The 22,391-nt window shown below is 40.9% G+C and overlaps 1 protein-coding gene across 8 annotated transcripts in view; it reads right to left on the bottom strand.

Annotated features, from left to right (window-relative positions):
* klhl29 (kelch-like family member 29) overlaps positions 1 to 22,391 on the bottom strand; it is a 399,100-nt gene that overhangs the window by 33,459 nt on the left and 343,250 nt on the right. For all 8 annotated transcript variants that reach the window (XM_043676918.2, XM_087977403.1, XM_087977393.1 and 5 more), the window contains 2 exons: positions 13,821 to 14,014; positions 10,108 to 10,252 (listed from right to left, as the gene is read on the bottom strand). In XM_043676918.2, coding sequence (XP_043532853.1) covers positions 10,108 to 10,252; positions 13,821 to 14,014 — 339 coding nt within the window. The remainder of the gene's footprint in view (positions 1 to 10,107; positions 10,253 to 13,820; positions 14,015 to 22,391) is intronic.

Here is a 22,391-nt window from a genome sequence, read left to right as displayed (position 1 = left end):
AGTCTTTGGCTAAGTGCAGGTGTAATGGATGATTGATGGCATTCATTTTCTGCCAAGAGTAAAATTCAGTCCATTGTTAAAAGGAAGCTGGCCAAAATTCATAATGGACCATAAGCATCTCCTGTTAGAGGAGAGTCAAGTGGTTCTATAGTTTGAGAGGCACCATCAAGCATGGGGCAAGGCAGGAAGAGAGGCCTTGATAATCTACCAAAACTCAATTTGGGTTTTTTTTTCCACCTTGAATCTAGCCTGGCTCATTTCTAAAGGAAGATGGGAAGTGGGAAGTAGAAGGGCAGAGGGAAGGAAGCAGAGTGTGGTGGGGGTTCAACAAGCAAGAGGTTCGAGAGAGGGAATGGCAAAGTTGAGGCAGGGAAGCAATGAGAAAGAGGATCAGCAAGCAGCAAGGTCTGAACAGAATCAAGGCAAAGCCATCGTTTCTTTTTTACTGTGAACATACACAGTAGCCACAAAATGCACAGCAAAAAATATGGAAGCAGCAGCCTTCGGGAACTTTCATAAATTTACAAATCTTGCTGAAAAGAAACTACATTTTTAGAATATCCCTGCGTTCTTATGATCAGCTAAGGAGAACATCTTTACTTTGTTCATCTTATCCAAACTGGTCAGAGTTATGGACACCTTGATCAGAACACCACTCCAATCCCCTCCAAACAGAGCAACTCGACCTTTTCCTGTAGCTAAATACCATTGTCCCTGGTAGCATTCTGGTAAATGTTTGGGCATCCGCCTTCCTAAAGCATGATGACCAGAATGCGACAGAATATTCTGCTTGTGACATGACCAAGATATATAGAGGTTCACCATAACTTTTGTATTAAATGCAGTTTTTCATGAAGGTCAACATCCCCTTTACTGTTCTAGCTACTCTCTCAATATCTCCTGCCACTTTCAAAGATCAGTGCATATGAATCCTCATGTTTAGCTTCCAGTTTGATCAAAGGGCTCCAGGGAAAGGATAGATAATGTTTCGCACTGGGGCACTGCCCCTTCATGAAACTCCATGTCATGAAGATGGCAGTGGATAGGACTCCTGAGCCAGGGCCCGCCCACTCTGACGGCTTTTCGTTCTTCTCTTATTCTCTTGCTCCTTTTTCTTCTCTTTTCCTTCACTTACAGCTTGTCCTGAGCCTGGACGATACCAGCGGTGGCGAGGGAGCCTAGCATGGACCTCGTGGGGGTATGGAGTGTAACGGTGGCTGTGGCCCAGCAGGATCCCGGATGGCAGTCAGCAGCGGTGGTCAGGACTGAGGCCTTGCGAGCGATGGTGAAGCCTGGGTGTGCCCAGGTAGGTCTTAGCCCAACATGGGGAGGTGGGAAGATTTTTTGAGGAAGCTGAGCTTGGAGTATCTGGGGGCTTATGGCTTAAATGTCAGACATTATAGTCCTTTCTTAACTTGTATTTCTTTATCCTCCTCCTTTTATGCTAAGAAGACTGTAGTGCTGAACTTTTAAACTTTTTTTTATTTTCCTATTTTGTAACTAAGACTTTGTACTTTGTATCTAAGATGGTGCCGTTGTACACTTTTCGCTGTACTCTTCTACCCTCTATTTGAGATACATAACAATAAAACCCAAATCTGAATTTGTCCTGCATGTTCTTTGTAAATGTACCATTAAATCCATACAGTTGGTTCTGACATAACGCGATAGTTCCGTTCTTGTGTGATCTCGCATTATAAGAAAATTGCACAATAGCCGCTCCATTTGAAATAAGGGCTCTGGAATTGTGTTATAGCTAATACAGGTAAGGAAAGTTTGCATTCTACAAATAGTGGTCTACATTCTTCATAAAGCCAGTACACGTTGAAGAAACGCATTTTATAGCGGAACCAACAGTATTGTCTTCCAATCCCTTCTGGACAATGCATTACTCTTTCTTGTAATAGATTAGATTCCCTACAGTGTGGAAACAGGTCCTTCGGCCCAACAAGTCCACACCGACCCTCCGAAAAGTAACCACCCAGACCCATTTCCTACCTATCACTGTGCACAATTTAGCATGGCCAATTCACCTAACCTGCACATCTTTGGGCTGTGGGAGGAAACTGGAGCACCCAGAGGAAACCCAGACACGGGGAGGATGTGCAAACTCCACACAGACAGTCATCCGAGGCTGGAATTGAACCTGGGACCCTGGTGCTGTGAGGCAGCAGTGCTAAACACTGCGCCACCATTTTTTTTGGTTCATTCTGCTACCCAGTCTCTTGTCCTGCTGTAGTCAATTGGTAGCATCTTCATTGCATGGTCTACTCCAACCCAAGCCTGGGATGGGTGACTATTTACCAAAAAGAACAGAGGTCTTAGTACTGACCTCGGGGCAACATCGCACCTTTTAACTGACATAGTTAAAACATAGTTAAAACTCACACAACACCAGGTTATAGTCCAACAGGTTTATTTGGAAACACTAGCTTTTGGAGTGCTGCTCCTTCATCAGGTGGTTATGGAGTATACATAATCACCTGATGAAGGAGCAGTGCTCCGAAAGTTAGTGCTTCCAAATAAACTTGTTGGACTATAACATGGTGTTATGTGATTTTTAACTTTGTACACCCCAGTCCAACACTGGCACCTCCAAATCTGGGAAACATCACATCTCTTGATCTTTTCACTGCCTCCAATTAAATATGGAGAATGAGTGATGCCATTGTGCTGTGATGGCCGAGTGATATTATCACCAGACTGTTAATCCAGAGCTCTAGGTAATGTTCTGGGAACCTAAGTTTAAATCCCACCATGGCAAATGGTGGAATTTGAATTCAAATAAGAAAACACCTGATGACCATGAATCCATTGTCGATTGTCAGAAAAACCCACCTGGTTCACGAATGTCCTTTAGGGAAGGGAACTGCTGTCCTTACCTGGTCTGGGCCTACATGTGACTTCAGACCAACAGCAATGTGGTTGAATTTTAACTGCCCTCTGAGCAATTAGGGACGGGCAATAAATGCTGGTCTAGCCAGTGGCACCGTCATTTCATGAATGAAAAAAAAACATTCATCTAGAATCAGGATCAAAAGTTTTGAAGTAAAATGTTAATTAATATAAATAAGTAGTGGATATTCCAATTAGTGTTTATTACCATAGAACAAAGTAATTCAAGATGAAGTTTTTAATCACAATTGGAGTTCTAGAGATTTTACAAAATGGAAAGAAGTGTTTTAACCTATCATGTCTGTACTGCCCATTAAATATTCATCTACTCCATCCCATTTTCAAGCAGTTGGCCTGTACTCTTGTCTGCTCTGATGTTTCAAGTGCTTATCTAAATAATTCAGTGAGGTCTTGAGGATTTTTGCCTCTACCATACCTTCAGGCCTTGAATTCTAGATACCCACGGAGCCTTTTCTCTTTACATTCCACCAATCTTTTTTTTCCCCCTGAAATTCCCTCTAAACCTCCTACTTGCCTTAAACCTCTGCATCCTGGTTTGTGATCTCTTTACAAAGGGGTGAAGATTTATTCCATCTACCCTGTGCGTACCCCTCAAAACTCTGTACACTTCCATCAGATTCCCTCTCATTCTTCTCTGTTTTGAGTCAAATAACCTCAGCCTTGTCTTGTCTTTCTTCAACGCTGAATTCTGGGAGAGTTATATCATTTTTTCTATGCTCATATATAAAAAAAAGCAGTTGAGCTGGGACTGAGAGTTGAGGAAGCAAAGGAAACAAATGTTAATGAGGCCTGTTCTTTAAGCAGCAAAACTGCTAATTGTATCCTTCATTGTGTGGAATGTGGGTGGATGCTTGCACTCAATTTGGAGGCAGAGTTCATGAGGGGGCAAACATAATTGAAGATTTGGATAACCTGGAGCCAGAGGAACTTTACTATGTTCGTCCCATTAATGAAGGGTATTTAGCCCGGGACAGACTGAGCAAGAGCAGATTGTTTCTATCAAAAGGCAGGATATGGAGCATAGAGTTCACAAGGGTTTATCTCCTTTTTACAATCACAAATGCAGAGAGCTGTGAATTATACAATTGTTGGGCTTTGAAGGCAGGTTGGAGGATCCTATAGCCAAAAGCTAATGGAAGGATTCTTACGAAATCTCATATCTTGGAGGAATAACTAGAAGACTGAGGAGAAATCAAAATAACTGTTGGAATACATTGGTATTCCTGATTTGATTGCAGAAGTAAATGGACCTTCAAAACCTTGTATAAGGGATTTCTTGATTGCAATTAAGAGGGGAACTGGATTTAATCAAATCTTGACAGATTAGTGTTAAGTTAGCAGTGCTGGCTTGGGGTTTAACAAAACCAAACGTTAAAACATTGGCCGAGAATGAGTTGTACAAATAATTTTGAAAATTTGCGATTGCAATTCTTATTGAAGGAGTTTAAATAATACCCTATTATAGAACAATCCAGAAATGTCAGCATGATCTATTTGAACCTTAGAAGATCATTTATAAAAGTATGACTACAATTGGGGAAAAGTCAGAAGCGATTAATACGTTGAGTTTGCATTAAGATTGCTGTTGTTAAGGAGGACTGTGCAACGGAGTAGAGTAATGAAATCACTGAGCTGGTCATTGCTAGAAAATAGTAATATTTCCTCCAGATATGATTGGAATGGTTACATTGCAAAGGAAGTATCACATTTCATTTGCTTATTTAAAAATAGGTACTTGGTCTCAATTCATTATTGATTCCTCAGATATTTGATTTTATTTTCAAGGCTAACTAGGTAATTTGAAAAATAACAGAATGACGCAATTAAGTGAACACTTGAATAGAATCTTGATAGACTGTGTTTGCATACAACCCTCTGTGCTATTTCTCCAAAACGTTCTCTAACATCTTTCACAAAGCCAGTATTTTTAAACGGCGCAGTGTTGAATAATGGTATGTGAAAATATTTAACTTTAGTGCTTTATTTTTACATGCGTCAATAATCTTACAATTATTTCTAAATACACTGAATCTCTGAAGAGTTGCCAGCCAGATTACATGTTGCAAGACTGATGTTACCAACGCAAAACATTTTAATCTGAAGTTTGCACATGAGTGTTAGATTTTGGGATAAGGGTGAGATGAGTGGATAAATAAATTGGACAAGAGTTTATACCATGAAATCATGTTGAACAAAACGTGGAAGATCCTACTTATGTATAAATAGACTGCAAATGTCTTGGGTTTGCCAGGAGAATTAAATCTGACAGTGCTTGTTGTGGTTTGTAATTATAATCCCTTTGCTTCAGCAACAGGACCATTTTGAATGATTAGCCTCATTCGAATTGGGCCCCACAGCTAAAAATTGGAGACCAATTTTCCCAGGGTACCCTGGGTCGCCACTCAGTTGTGAGGTCGGGCCAAGAGTAGCCCCAGACTCTGGAGGGAGGGGGTGCTTCAATGGTGGCTGCAGAACCAGTGCTTTTTGACAGCCCAGAGGAGCAATCTTGTTCCGCAGAACCACTATCCCACCCCACACAGAAAAAATACAAAGAACATTAGGTCCTTTGTATTAATGGCTTTTGGTTAGGGTGAGCTGATAATGGTCTGGGTGGTGATGGTAATAGCTCTGCCCAGTTCAGCCTAAAAGCACAAACTAGCATTCAAACTATGTTACAGAACCTGGCTGTTATTTAAAATGCTAATGTGGGTAGAAGGGGGTTTGCTCAGTGGTAAGCTTTCATGAATACTGCCACCACCATAGAGGTGTGGAGGCCAAAAGATCTTCGCTTATCATTTCCAAGATGCTATTGTTCTCTTTTCGCTAGGCAGGAAGCTCGAAAGATCAGCTCAGTTTTTTTTCTTCCTTTCTGTATAGTTAGGCTCAGGGAAGCCGACGGTCTATTGGTGTTATTACTGGACTGCTAATCCAGAGACCCAGGAATGTCTCAGGTTCGAATCCCATCACGGCAAATGGTGGAATTTGAATTCAATTAAAAAAAAGAAATCTGGGAATTAAGAGTCGAATGATGATCATGAAACTATTGCTGACTGTCAGAAAAATCCATCTGTCTCAGTAATGTCCTTTAAGGAAGGAAACTGCCATCTTTACCTGGTCTGGCCTACATGTGACTCCAGACCCAGAGCATCATCTTAACTACTATCAGGGTAATTAGGGATGGGCAGTGAATACTGACCTAGCCAGCGATGCCCTCATCCCTGAATGATTATGTAATAAAATCTTTTGTTCTACACTAATTGCACTCTTTCTGTATTTGCCCCAGCCAAATGTTCTGCAAATCCCTCTCATGGCAAGTAAAAAAGCCAACAGACAGCTGCATATTACAGCGTTGTAAGTTATAATAGTAGGGAAATCACATGAGGCATATCACCGTTTTCTTACAGGCATAGGTGAGGTCTTCCATGAGATAGGGATACTCAAAACAAATCCCTTGTATATCAGTAAAATATGTGACTTGGTTACAAATAAAAGAAGAGCTTAACCAAAAGAAAATTGCAACCTTACTCAGCCAATCAACCAATCAACTGCACTGATATCTCTCTCTCTCTTCCTCATGAAAAATTAACAGCCTTGAACAGAGAGACATTGCACCTTGTTGGGAGACAGTGCTGTCTTGCTTATGATGCTTTACTGCCAAACCCACTACAATGAAATACTGAGGGAGTGAAGCTCAACATTTAAGAGACAAGGGGGTGTTCTGGATTGAAGACTTACTGATGCTGTTTTTAGCCTCTCCCCATCCTGCGCCCCCTTCACTGACTATTCTTTGCTCTCTTGTGATTGCTCGATTCCGAAGATTCTGAATCAATGCACTAAATGGTCGTCTTGGCGCCTACAGCCATTAGAGGTTGTTGGAGGAAAGGGCAGCAATTTTGTTTGAGCAAACGGAGATGGCACAGACTATGTGACACAGACCTGTGGCAAACGTCAAAGAGACCCAAACAGAGAGAGGGGGAAGGTGTACAGTATGTGCTAGAAATATAAATGAAGAAGAGTAACGGTTAATAGAAAGAGTGACACTCAGAGGCTTTAAAAAACAAGCACAGGGTTAGAGCAGCTGCAATGCAGGTCATGGGGGAGAAAAAGCATTAAAGATGCTGAAATCGATTGTTGTAATGTAAAAACCAGGCTTCTCTATGAAATAGAATTGAAGCCACAGTCAGATCAGCCATTATTTTATCAAATTAAGCAGCAGGTTCGAAGTGCATACAGTTACAATGTTTAAAAGACATTTGGATGAAGTACGTGAATAGGAAAGGTTTGGAGGGAAATGGACCAAGAGCAGACAGGTGGGACAAGTTTAGTTTGCGATTATGTTTGCCATGGACTGGTTGGTCCAATGGGTCTGTTTCCATGCTGCCCTACTACTGATCCAAATTTGTCTGTTTGTATGCAAGGACACTGAGGTCAGAGTGACAGAGGAGCCTTGCAAGACTTTCAAATGTTTTGTATCGGCTTGATTCAATTATTTGCACCCTTATCCTAGATCCGAATGCTGTTGGTTCATGGTCTCATGCTTCACTGCAGTACTGAGGGAGTGTGCAATGGCTGAATGCTGCTAACTTTCTAATGGGATAAATGTAGGTTTGTATTCCAGAGGGATGTCATCCAATTGACTGAAGGGGCCTTTCATTCACTGCAATTTATTATGAAGCTGCACCCTTGATCTCATATTTCCAAATACCATTGAGCTCACCCTTAAAGTACCTCAGAAATAGTGGCAAAATCTTATTAAGAAACACAGCTGCAACATAAGTCAAACAGAGGTCGTACATGTAAACAAACTCAAAACTACTTGTGAGCAATGCCTCAATGAACACCTCATTTCCAATATGAGGCTCCCAAGGGATGGCCCACTCCCATTTCCCAGTCTCCTGTCGATGAGACTTGACTATCAGAGAAAATCAAAAGTGGATCTGAGAGATTTACTGTAGTCATGCATCAACGTTGCAGCTCAATCATGTTTCTATTTTTGTTAGGGATCTGTCTTTAACGTGGTCTGAGGTTTGGACTGAAATTTGACTGAGATATTGGATATGGGATTGAACAATTGTAATAAAAGATGAGAGGAGTCACCCTGCCCTCTGCTAATAATGTAGTTGATGTTAGCTCTGCAGAAAGGCAAATGGAACATCTTCAGCGACTATAAAAATGGCTTTGCTTGTGGTTTTTTCCATTTTACAGATAGGAGATAACCTCACTTTTACTAAGTGAAATAGAGATAGAGCTTTCTACAATTTCTGTTGATTAAAAATTACTGTTGATCTTTCAAAGAACATTGAAGACCTTTCTTGATTTAAAACAATCTGTCTGTTAAAGACAGACACCCCTTGAATGGAGGAGGAGAAAGTGAACACTGCAGATGCTGGAGATCAAAGTCGAAGAGTGTGGTGCTGGAAAGGCACAGCCAGTCAGGCAGCATCCAAGAGCTATGGGACCCTTCAATCACATGGGATCAATGTGGATTTCACCAGTTTCTCCATTTCCCATCCCCCACCTTATCCTAGATCCAATCTTCCATCTCCACACTGCCCTCTTGACCTGTCCATCTTCCTTCCCACCCATCCGTTCTACCCTCCTCTCGGACCTATCACCTTCACCCCCAACTTTATCTAACTTTCGCATTCCCAGCTACCTTCACCTCAGCTCCACCCCCCCTCCCCCTCCCATTTATCTCTCAGCCCCCTTGGGCTATCCCCTCATTCCTGATGAACAGCTTATGCCCCAAACGTCAATTCTTCGGCTCCTCTGATGCTGTCTGACCGGCTGTGCTTTTTCCAGCACCACACTCTTAGACCCCCCTGAACAAAGCTCTTGAATCCATAGTGTCATTACCTTTTTTGGAGGAGCAATCTGTCTCTGATCCACACTGGATGCTAGAGAAGGAAGGCTCAATACTGTATACAAGTCTGATACTACTTCGCATACAAATTAGTTCAGTGCTCACTCATAAAGAAAAGTCATCTGAAAAGCTCTGCAAGAAATTCAGATGCTAAATACTGGCATTGTATTAGCACCCATTTTTCTATGCATGTGATATTTGCATACGAAACCCTGACAATATTCCATTTAAGAAAGGCATTTAGCTACTGTCAGCCTCATCTTAATGTGGCAGCAGAATGATGTCTGAAGGTTGCAACTGGATTCTGTTGGCCTTTTATTTCCCCCAGCTGAAGGTTTTGGTTCTATCAATTGTGTTGATTTTCTAGAAGAAGCAGCTGACCCTGACCCAGTGTTGCAGACTGGCACGTTCCAAGGTCCAGGACTACGTGCTGAGAGATGCACTAAAGCTTGGGGCAGCTGCTGCCAAGGCACAATGAGGAAAGACCACTGTCTGAGGTCTCTCTGCTGAAGGTAAATGGGACTGTCCCAGTGCCTCAAAAGTAGGTAAACATAGTCTCGTTCAAGGAAGAGATGCCTTTAGTTGGTTTATTGGACAGAGTCAAACTCCAATGTTTTCTTGTTTCCTCATATGCTACATACAGAAAGGACTGTGTTTGTGACAAAACTTTTTTTATGAATAAAGTATATTTTGAAATTTTTTAACAATCAATTGTGGACGACCATTTAAGGCCTTTGTCAGTCCAATGGTGGTCCATTAGTTATCAGATCCTCCAGTGCCTCCAATATATGTAAATTTAGCCCTGTATAAGTAAGGAATCCCTTGTGATTTCTGTAACTGCAAGGAAAGCCAAATTCCAATATTTGTTTGTTTTTCACGTGCAAACCCTGTACTGAACTGCTTCAGCAACTGTGTATATAAAGATTTTTTTTAAATGTTAAAACATATTTTTTGCAGTAAAAAGAATCAGTTGTGTCAGTTCTTCAGTCTTCCTGAGGATCAGTGTAAGTGAAGTTTTTGAGGGCAGCTAGTTTTGAGATAGAAGCCAAGACCGGGTGCTGGAAGTTGTTTGAAATCAGCCGAAAATCCCGAATACTCGGCCAGCAATTTCTCTTCAATTTGAGCTTGAAGTGAATGTTAATTATGGTGTAGAATTTTAATAGGTGCAAAGTAAAACGTTTTTTCAGGATTGACGACAAATACAGTATTTAAACTAAAACATTGAGGAGAATACTTAACGTAACAAAACAGAACTTTCAAATTTCCAGTTGAATAGCTTTGCACAGTTAAGGAGTTGAAATAGTGCTACTTTGCCTGATTATTCGTACCTGCAGAATTGTCTCGAGTGATTCATGTTTGAGCCTGCTTTGATATTGCCTTTATCAGGGTCATAGATGGTCGTAGCTCTGGCATAGGCACCTCCGAGAATAAAGACAAAACCATTGAGCGTCACTGCAGGGGCGTACTTGTTATCTGTTGATTGAACAAAATAAATCACTTGAAATAAATTTATTTCACGTGGAATTGTGTCACGTCATTTCTTTTTAATTCAGATACACTTAATTCTGAGATATTATCTTGATATAATGAGCAGAGCATCTGAGAGCGGAAGATTCTTTCCAGGATATTTTGATGCATGGCTCTGCTTCCACCTTGGACATTTTCACATATGCCGCAATTATTATTGCAGTGGGAGCATGCTGCAAAATGTCAGAATCAACAAAATAAATAGTGAATACTGAAATGATAATGGGGCAAAATTAATCATTGGGTGTATACCAAAATGGGCACAACAGATCTGTGGTGGTCTGTTTTATACCCGATTCTGTTTTGCATTGGAGGAATATTTTGCTGCAGGTTGATGGAGGGAGGCGATAGGGGTGGTGGAAAGGGCGGGTGGCATAAAAAAAGACAGCAATTCATTTCTGAGTAAAATTCTAAGCAGGATTCTTTGCAAGTTGCAGGACCTGAATTAACAGATCTGCACATTCAAAGGCACCAGCTGGGTCTGAAGCTGAACTTTTCCTGCCTAATGGAAGGTAAGCCCCTTTAAAAATGGTGGCAGCTGCAGGAGAAGCACAGACAGAGCAGGAAGTGCAGCATCACTATTGGTTATGCTTTACCTCCTAGTGTGAGTCAAACAGGACAAAGTCAAGTTGGCTTGCCTGTGCATGACATGCTCCCAGGAAATTGATCGATGTGGTAACTTCAGAAGAATGAAGAAAAATATAGTTGCACAGATTTTCTGCTGATCAGTCAGTCAGTCATTCCTGCACTGTAAATGGGAATCACACACGAAGATCCTGCAGAATTCAGATCATAGCACACTCCAAAGTAATCACCCGAAAAGCTGAAGATTCCATTGGGCAATTCCACTATACCTGGAAGACCAACAAATTTCGGGCAGACCAAACAGCGTCTTTCACCGAGTTGATGGTCCTCCTGGTGCAGTTGATGTTTGTCTCAGTGTGAGTCCTGGGGGAACAGACCGTAGAGCAGAGAGTCCTGCATCACAGAGCTGTTCGGAATAAACCTTGAGAAAAACATCTCTCTTTAGACTTCCTTTGCAAAGGCACATTCCAGAAGGAGATGTGTGGCAGTCTCAATCACCCCCTCCCTCAGCTGCTTCAAGGACAGTGTGTGGTGGGACAGACAGCCTGGGATAGCCTTGTTCAAATGAGAGATATTTGTTTGGATTACAATCAGAATCCAGTGCTTGTGTGTCTCCTTGATATGCTACTGTACAGAACCAAAATGCATTTGTGACTATCCGTAAAGAGTTTTTTATGAATAAAGTATATTTTTGAAATTAAAAAGGAATTCCACTACACCTGGAACTCTCAGACTTTGGATGGTTCCTATGCAATTAAGTAAAATAATTACTCGTGAAATGTTAGACCATCAAATGCATAGTGCAACTCCTAACAACTATTAAAATGACTGCGTCCTTATCTCATACAACCCAACTACACCTTGTCCAGACGACTTACACTCCAGTTTCTGGCCCAACTCGGCCCTCTGGGATCATACATGCATAAAATCAGTGAGACTTATCATTAGCTCCTAATCATTAATTTAATCCTCTTATATATTCCATATGTCTGCTCTGGCCTGTGCATGTATTTTAATGTCAGTTAATAATTTCGATAGTACATGCGTAATTTTAATTGTAGTTAATCATATGTTATACACAAAACTAAGGGATCTAATTTTGGATACTTTCAAATAAGAAATACTTGTGGACATTTGTGTGTTTGAGGAAGAATTTCAGTACACGCATTTCACCCTGCCACAACAAAACATTTCTATTGCTGAGAATTCAGAGAGTGCAAGGTGTGTTACAATATTTATGCGATAAACTGCGCTGACTTAATGTGAAATAAATGTGTATTTCATATGTGGTTTGATTCCATCTATCTCCATTTCCAAAAGGTGTTCCTGAAGGGAAACATTTTCAGTTAGAGACTGCAAGGTGAAAGGAACATCGGAAGAGTCCTTCGGCTAGGGAATGTGGCTCACAGTTAACCTATGAGCAAAGGACAGAAAATTGGAGAAGGGGTGATGAGATGGATTTAAAAACCCCTCAGTCTTCAGCAGTGCACTCAGATGTGTGACATACACCTCAAAAAGTAGCTTGCTTGATTAAACAAAAAAAGCCAAATGAACTTCATCTCTTATCTTTTCCTGCAATTAAATCACACTGCTAGCGTTTTCTGACAGTTCCCATATCTTTATCTGGTTAGTACAGTTATGGAGAACAATATTTGTACCTGGAGGTTTATTTATTTATTGTACTTCTCACTGTAAAACACATGTGACAATAAATCATTCATTCATTCATTACTGAAACTAATAATGCAGCTCTAATCACTATGTTTCTGAATGATGATTGTTAGTGGGAAGCTAGCATGGAAAGCCATAGATTCATATACACCATGAAGGTAGGAGCTGAGCAGAGAGCAGCAACTTGGAGATGAACATGATTGTGACCTAAATAACTCATTCTTCAATTTCCACTCTGTCTTTCTGCTTTCATCCTCGTTCTGCTTTCAAATTTACACAATCAATAAATTAACATTGATTAACATTCAGAGAATGTAAATAAGTCATTTGCATAATAATCAAGGATTATTTAAATAATAATGTAGTTCTTTTGTATAATTCTATCTCTGTATTCTGCTGTTTCAGCAGGTAACCAAAACCCATGAAGCTGAAATGCCACTTGTGATTGAAAAGGACGATAAGGGATAATAATTAGCCAGCTAAATCTCATTGGGGTTCATATGAAACATTGATGCAATACTATGCCTTGCTTTCTTACCACTTATTATAAAAGTTATTGGCTGCCCTTAATCTAGTTCAATGATTTCTGAAATGTAAGAATTTGTTCCATTCTCTGCTCTCACAGATTCTAGAGAATGTCTCTCTGAATACAATATTTAAATATTTTACATAGTGGGGAAAAAAATCAAGGTGTCTGAACAAGAACTAGTGGCTGCACAAAATCCTCCTCTTACTCACAATGTTTTAAATTTTTTTGGCACAGTTATTCTTCCCTGTTTAGCTTTGCTTTGTGTTGTATCGACTAAAAGAAAATGGCTCAAGATGATGCATCAATTGACAATGAGCCCATGGACGTTTGCCATCGGACAGAGTAGGAATGAATGAGTGATTTCTTATGCAAACCAGAAGCATAATGATACACCAACTTTTCATCTGTTTTCTGGTCTGATTTAACAGAAAGATAAATGGCCTTGAAATTCCATGAGGGTTGTAATTCCAGCAGAAATACAACGCACTAAAATTCCAAAACACTGAGCCCCATAAAGTTGTACCGTTGATTTTTTAAAAATGGTGGTGAGAACAGACATAGAATTTCACAGCCATGTCATTCAAGTGAAGGAGTTGCTTATAACCTGCAAATCTAATAGGGGAAATGTAGATTCTGGTGCTTTTTCTCTGCTATAATGTTTGCACCTCTTAACTGACGCAATATTTGGGCACCTTTGCAGAGGCCCTTGTGCAGAAATTTTTACTTTACCTATCATAGGTGATTCAATGAAAGTCCATGTGTTTGTTTGAAGGACATAGGATTGTAAAACTCCAGCTGCCCGTCCTGCCTCATTCACGCCACCGAACACATAGATTTTGCCACCGCATACAGTTGCGGCCGCAGAGTGCACAGCTTTGGGAAGTGGAGACACTGTTTCCCACTGGTTGGTAATTGTGTCATACCTGGAAGAGTAGAATTTTCAAGCATCATTAACCACTACCTGCAGTGATTTGACAGCTACTTTTCTATAAATGCTGAGTGTATGCTGCTATTACACAATAAATAACATCAATTTTGCCACTCAAAGAAAAGCAATTCAATTGAACAACTGTGCCTGTAACAGCCAATTACATCCTGAATGTCTGTATGATGCTAATATACAGTACTTATTAACACATTACACTGAAGGATTTTAGATTTGTGTTGCTTCACCTTATTTTTTTGTCCTTGATGGCTACTTGCCACCACTTTTAGCTATTCTGGGACATGGAGTAATCCAGGGTTAGAGGATTTGACCTTTTGGGAGAGGTTGAATAGGCTGGGGCTGTCTTACCTGGAGCGTCGGAGGTTGTGGGGGGGGGGGGTGACCTTATATAGGTTTATAAAATCATGAGTGGCATGGATAGGATAAATAGACGAGATATTTCCCCTGGGGCGGGGGAGTCCAAAACTAGAGGGCGCAAGTTTAGGGTGAGAGGAGAAAGATATAAAAGAGATCTAAGGGGCTGCCAGAGGAAGTGATGGAGGCTGGTACAATTACAACATTTAAAAGACATCTGGATGGGTAGATGAATGGGAAGTGTTTAGAGAGATATGGGCCGGGTGCTGGCAGGTGGGACTAGATTGGATTGGGATATCTAGTCGGCATGGATGAGTCGGACCAAAGGGTCTGTTTCCGTGCTGTACATCTCTATGACTCTATGACTATATCTGTTCTGTTTTGTCTGTTCTATAATGGAGTAAATCATCAGAAAATCACCATTACTCTATGACTGAAGTCTAACATCTTACACCAGTGCTCAGCACTCAGTTCCAAGTTTTGAACTCAACATTTTCTTCAAGACCATATGATATAGCAGAAGATTTGGGCCATTCAGCCCATCGGATCTGCTCCACCATTTGATCATGGCTGATATGTTTCTCAATCCCATTCTCCTGATAACCTTTGATTCCCTTATTAATCAAGAACCTGTCTATCTTTATGCTAAATTCTCAAAGACCTGGCCTCCACAGCCTCCTGTGACTAAGAGTTCCACAGTTTAACCACCCGATAACTGAAGAAATTCCTCCTCACTTCAGTTTTAAAGAGTCATCTCTTCATCTGAGACTTTACCCTTTGGTCCTAGTCTCTTCTACCAGTGGAAGCATCTTCTCCATGTCCAGTCTATCCAGGCATCTCTATTCATGTTATATATTATCTATCTGGATGAAGGAACTGAGGACATTGTTGCTAAGTTTGCAGAAGACACAAAGATGGGTAGCAGGTCCAGTAGTGTTGAGGAAGCGGGGAGGCTGCAGAAGGACTTGGACATGTAGACAACTGGCCAAATAAGTGGCAGATGGAATACAACATGGGAAACTAATTCGGTAGAGATGTAGATTATATTCTAAATGAGGAAAGGCTTCAGAAATCTCAATCAAAAAGGTATGTGGGGGTCCTAGTTCAGGATTCTCTTAAGGTTAATATGCAGGTTTAGTTGGCAGTTAGGAAAGCAAATGCAATATTAACATTCATTCCAAAAGAGTTAGAATATAAGAGCAAAGCGACTCTATGACTTTATGCACTAATGAGTCTGTATAAGACTCTGGTTAGACTGTATTTGGAATTTTGTGAGCTGTTTTGAGCCCCGCATCTAAGGAAGGATGTGCTGGCCTTCGAGGGGGTCCAGAGGAGGTTTACAAGAATGATCCTGGGGATGAAGGCCTCATCAAATGTGGAGGGGTTGAGGACTCTTTGTCTCTACTGGATTTCTATATTCTATGTCTTTACTCTATTTCTAAGATTAGTTTTTGAATGATAATCAGTTTCACAAGGGGCCATTGAGAAGTGACTTGCGAAGTGTGGTGAGAAGGTATAGAATCAGCAATGAAGATGGCAGTGTGGGGGGTCTTTTCAATACGACAGAATCCTCCTGGCAGCAGAGAAGGTGAAGTTATTTCCACATCCTGTGGCCATTGAACCTTTAAGCGATCAATTAGTGCCCCCCACCCCCCCCTTCCGGGACTGTCAAGCAATCTCTATCTGGGCTCTGGAGGGAAAGCTGCCTGATTAGATCTTCTGAAGCCCATGGATTGGTCTCCCTAGCAGCAGATAGAACACTTGCCCTTACAAAACAATGCCCAATCTTTGCTGGGGTGTGCCTGATATAGATCAGATTAGATTAGATTACTTACAGTGTGGAAACAGGCCCTTCGGCCCAACAAGTCCACACTGACCCGCCAAAGCGCACCCACCCAGACCCATTCCCCTACATTTACCCCTGCACCTAACACTACAGGCAATTTAGCATGGCCAATTCACCTAACCTGCACATTTTTGGACTGTGGGAGTAAACCGGAGCACCCGGAGGAAACCCACGCAGACACGGGGAGAATGTGCAAACTCCACACAGTCGGTCGCCTGAGGCGGGAATTGAACCCGGGTCTCTGGCGCTGTGAGGCAGCAGTGCTAACCACTGTGCCACCGTGCCGCCCACACGGGCCCAATGGCACTCCTGGTCCCAATGGCACTGGTGAGACTGGAGTCATCGCTAGTCCAATGATTTCCCCAATGAGACAGGAGTCCCTTTGGCAGGCAGTTAATTGTCCAATTGTTGCAAAATCTGGTTGGGACCCCTGGAGGCACCCATCTTGCCCACCATCACAAGTCAAAATAGGCAAGGCCCCTGGATCTCCTAATTACAATCAGGCAGTTTGGAGGGAAAGACAGTTTCCATTAATGCATTAGGATAAATTATATTCCACCCTCGTAGCTGCCAACTGATGAGCACCACTGGGTAAGGCTGAGAACTCATTGTGGTATTTGCACAGCTCATTGGGTAGCACAGATCTAGGCCATCTGGCACTCTTCACTGAGATCACTGGAGCAAACATGGTGGGAACACCAAGTTAATAAAGTGCAACAACGATAAATGTGTGGTGGGAAGATCTTGCTGGAAAGAACTGGGAGGTCAGCTGAATGGGTGGACAAATGAAAGGATTCTTCAAATACAAATACAATGATGACAAAAAGTTGTGCCACAGGTTACCAAGGTTGTGAAAGAAATAAACCAAACACTAGATTGTATTCACAGTGGGATAGAGTTAAAAAGTAGATAGTTGTGCTAAACATGTTATGAATATTTGTTAGACCACACTGGAAAACTGTGTGCACTTCTGTCACCATTTGCAAACCTTTCGGAAGAGCACAGTTTTACGGGCTGGTGAGAAGCAGTGGAATAGAGTGTCTATGTGGAATAACTTCAATCACTGAAATCATTCTGTTCGGTTTGGTTCTTAAGTGGTTAATGTTCATGTTACATTGGCTCCACCCACTCTATTGGTGTTACACACAATTTGTGGGTCAAGACAAAGGTCACTCCATTTGCTCTTAGAGAAGGCAGATTGTATAAGTACTAGCTCCTGAATACCATGTTATTATACCTGGCCATATGTAGTTATACTTTAGTGTTATCTTGCAATAAACCTTGTTATCTAAGTACATATCTTTTCTGCAGACACTCTACCCCTAATCACAAAGCCAAGAATGACTTAAGGCAGCAAACTGCTTCAAACAATCCTCACCTTGTACCACATGTTGGTAAAAGCGGAAAATACCACAAGGTGCCTGCAGTAGTGTCTGGGGAAAATAACACTTCTACACAGGTCTGAACACAAACATCTAACAAATTATTTGACATATAATTTATCAATTTTAACCAAAATTGTCAGCGAGTCTTTACAGTTGGTAAATTGCAGACATAAAAAAGCTTGAAGTCACAAGTGCAAATTCTTTTCCTCTGCATGATGTTTTATCAAGAAGCTTGATGGGGTAAACACCAAAACTTTGTTTACTGAATGGCAATGCAGTGTTGAGGGGAGATATGGTCAACTCCTGTTCCTATTTCTTATGTTCTTAACCAGAACTGAATTGAAACAGCACTTTCAAAGGTGACAGCCTAGCAGCACAAGTGCTATTAGAGTACAAGTTTATCACAACCAAGATCAGATAATACAATGCACCAGACTAACTTCAGTGACATTGTCGTTCTTTGTTTACTTACTGTTGTCTAATTAATCCTACATTGTGAATATTTTCATATTTGTCTTGTTAAAATATGCAATCAAAGAGAACTTTCCCAAATATGCATTGAAAGAAAATCATGAATGAACATTTTTACTACTTTTACATCAGTAATATGGCTATTATTTTTCACATTAAAGTCATAGTCACAGATTAATACAGCATGGAAACCAATCCACACCAACCATGTCCCCAGAATAAACTAGTCCCACTTGCCTGTGCTTTGTCCATATCCCTTCAAACCTTTCCAATTCATTAATTTATCCAAAAGCCATTCTTTACTGTACTTGAAAATTTCACTTCCAAGAACGTTTTCCGTGAAAGGTTTGCCGGTCCTTTTCCAGGTTTTTCCTGTCCACTCTTAAAATGGAAACTATCTTTGCAAAGAGACTAGAGAAACTGAGTTTGTACTCAGCAGAGAAGATTAAGGGGAGATTTAATAGATGTATTCAAAATTATGAGGGATTTTGAGTAGATAAGGAGAAACTGTTCCTACTGGCAGGAGGCTTTTTAACTCAAGGAAACCAGTTTAAGATAGTTGGCTAAAGAACATGCAGGAAGAGTGGGAGAATTTCTTTTACCAGTTTATGATCTGGAATGCACTAAAGGCGATAGGTATACATCTGAAAATAAAGACAACTATGGGCTATGGGAAAAGATCATGAGAGTGGGATTAATTGAATCACGATTTTAAAAGAGTCAACAGGGGTATAATAGGCCTGAACAGCCCTGTGCAATTCCACATAAAACTTTGATACCATCATTACATCTTCCTGTTAGCTATGGTTGTTTCCCCAAGTTTTCCAGGTGTTAGTGTAGTGAACCTTCTCTGTGGAAGGAGTGTCCTCTCAATGCTAAGCACTGGAAAGTGCTCTCTAAATCTCTCTCCTCCTGTAATGCACCCCTAAAAATGTAATTCTTTGACAAAGCTATGGATCACCAGTCCCATTATTTCCTTATGTGGCCCAGAGTTGGATTGCAACATTAGAGTTGCTTATCAGTTTCTTACGTCTGCTTTTGTCCACTTATCTAACATTTAGCACTTCAATATCCAAGTTAAAAGCTTTACGCCTAAAACCAAAAGTCATATTTTAAAATGCATGAATTAGATATTTGCAACCATGTGACTCTTTTGAGGCTTGAGTTTGGTTGAATGAACTGGTGTCTAAATATAGCTAAATATTTGAAATCACTGATGCAAGAAAGACATTAGATGGATAGATTAAAATAGATGAGAAAGTGATATGTCATTAATAGATTACTTTTATTGCGTGCAGTGTACTTCAATATCGCAAAGAAATGAAACATGGCATGTCGTCAATGTTTGAAGGATTGATGGATATAGCCAATGTTTATTCTTTTGAAAATATTGGAAACATTATATTTTCACTATCTATTAGCTCAGTCATGTGTTCTCAAAAGCAATTTGGAATGCGGCCAGATTTATTCTGTTATGTGAGTTGCTGAATTTGCAACATAAAACAAAATAAAACTTCATCAATGATTTATTCATTGCACACCCCCGTGGTCAATTCTTTAATTAAATCTCACAATGATGACCTTAAACTAATTTAGCTACAATGATGCATGTTTTAAACTGGCTAATGTGGTAGATGGAAAAATAATGGTGCAGCTGCAACCATCATTCTGTTCCGTGACCAAGTCTTTAAAAAGGATCCATCAGAAAGCTGTTCTGCAGTTCATTGCTCACGTATAATTGGATTCCTGACACCTTCATATGCTAACAATCGCCGAGACAACAAAATAATCCATCTGAAATTGTCATCTTAAATAAACAATTCATTCCCACAATGACAATACATAACTTGGAAATGTGGATCAACAGCAAAATACTGCCAATCCTGGAATTCTGAAATGAAGTTAATATGTTGGATAATGCTCAGTGGGCTGTTGAGGCGGTCAATGACCCTTCATTGGGTTCTATGAATTCAATGTCAACATTTTAAAAATAAAAGCAAAGAAAAGCTTTCTAAGACTTCACTATTCGTGACAAATTGAAGAATTTGTAATATCATTCAGCAGTGCAAGCTGCTGTAATCCTTGAAAATATATATCCTTAGTTGCCATAACATTCTGCAAATGTAGACTGTACTCCACATAGCATTCATAACCACCAACAAACTGCACGCCTGTCTTCACAGGCTGCTAGGCAGTAACGTGTGGACAAATGTTTTAGAGGGAAATTTGGCTACAGGATAGGGCACAGAGACTTATTATTGTTGGGAAATTGCCTATTCTGCCAGGGCACAGAGCTTATTCATTCTCTTCAACAAATTAACAGCACTGCAATTCCAAGATAGGAATCTACTCAGGCATGAAAGATGAATCTGCTTAAATGACGTTAGACTGTACTCCACATAGCATTCATAACCGACGGCAGAAATTTAAAAAGGAGGTCCTTAAGGGTAGTAATATCTGGATTACTCCCAGTGCTACGAGCTGGTGAGGGCAGGAATAGGAGGGTAGAGCAGATGAACGCATGGCTGAGGAGCTGGTGTATGGGAGAGGGATTCTCATTTTTGGATCATTATAATCTCTTTTGGGGTAGAAGTGACCTGTTCAAGAAGGACAGATTGCACCTAAATTGGAAGGGGACTAATATACTGGCAGGGAAATTTGCTAGAACTGCTCGGGAGGATTTAAACTAGTAAGGTGGGGGGGGGGGGTGGGACCCAGGGAGATAGTGAGGAAAGAGATCGATCTGAGACGGGTACAGCTGAGAACAGAAGTGAGTCAAACAGTCAGGGCAGGCAGGGACAAGGTAGGACTAATAAATTAAACTGCATTTATTTCAATGCAAGGGGCCTAACAGGGAAGGCAGATGAACTCCGGGCATGGTTAGGAACATAGGACTGGGATATTATAGCAATTACAGAAACATGGCTCAAGCATGGGCAGGACTGACAGCTTAATGTTCCAGGATACAAATGCTACAGGAAGGATAGAAAGGGAGGCAAGAGAGGAGGGAAGTGGCGTTCTTGATAAGGGATAGCATTACAGCTGTGCTATGGGAGGATATTTCCAGAAATACATCCAGGGAGGATATTTGGGTGGAACTGAGAAATAAGAAAGGGATGATAACCTTATTGGGATTGTATTATAGACCCCCCCAATAGTCAGAGGGAAATTGAGAAACAAACTTGTAAGGAGATCTCAGCTATCTGTAGGAATAATAGGGTGGTTATGGTCGGGGATTTTAACTTTCCAAACATCGACTGGGACTGCCATAGTGTTAAAGGTTTAGATGGAGAGGAATTTCTTAAGTGTGTACAAGACAATTTTCTGATTCAGTCTGTGGATGTACCAACGAGAGAAGGTGCAAAACTTGACTTACTCTTGGGAAATAAGGCAGGGCAGGTGACTGAGGTGTCAGTGGGGGAGCACTTTGGTGCCAGCGACCATAATTCTATTAGTTTTAAAATAGAATGGAAAAGGATAGACCAGATCTAAAAGTTGAAGTTTTAAATTGGAGAAAGGCCAATTTTGACAGTATTAGGCAAGAACTTTCGAAAGCTGATTGGAGGCAGATGTTCGCAGGTAAAGGGACGGCTGGAAAATGGGAAGCCTTCAGAAATGAGAGAACAAGAATCCAGAGAAAGTATATTCCTGTCAGGGTGAAAGGGAAGGCTGGTAGCCATAGGGAATGCTGGATGACTAAAAAAATTGAGGGTTTGGTTAAGAAAGAGAAGGAAGCATATGTCAGGTATAGACAGGATAGATCGAGTGAATCCTTAGAAGAGTATAAAGGAAGTAGGTGTACACTTAAGAGGGGAATCAGGAGGGCAAAACGGGGACATGAGATAGCTTTGGAAAATAGAATTAAGGAGAATCCAAAGGGTTTTTACAAATATATTAAGAGTAACTAGGGAGAGAATAGGGCCCCTCAAAAATCAGCAAGGTGGCCTTTGTGTGGAGCCACAGAAAATGGGGGAGATACCAAATGAATATTTTGCATCAGTATTTACTGTGGAAAAGGATATGGAAGATATAGACTGCAGGGAAATAGATGGTGACATCTTGCAAAATGTCCAGATTACAGAGGAGGAAATGCTGGATGCCTTGAAATGGTTAAAGGTGGATAAATCCCCAGGACCTGATCAGGTGTACCCGAGAACTCTGTGGGAAGCTAGAGAAGTGATTGCTGGGCCTCTTGCTGAGATATTTGTATCATCGATAGTCACAGGTGAGGTGCCGGAAGACTGAAGGTTGGCAAATGTGGTGCCACTGTTTAAGAAGGGCGGTAAAGACAAGCCAGG

This window comes from Chiloscyllium plagiosum, unplaced genomic scaffold, assembly GCF_037043375.1.
Source record: "Chiloscyllium plagiosum isolate Xiang-an unplaced genomic scaffold, Cpla_swu_hap1 HiC_scaffold_3, whole genome shotgun sequence".
Lineage (NCBI taxonomy): Eukaryota > Metazoa > Chordata > Chondrichthyes > Orectolobiformes > Hemiscylliidae > Chiloscyllium > Chiloscyllium plagiosum.
This window is presented reverse-complemented; position numbering and strand designations above follow the sequence as displayed.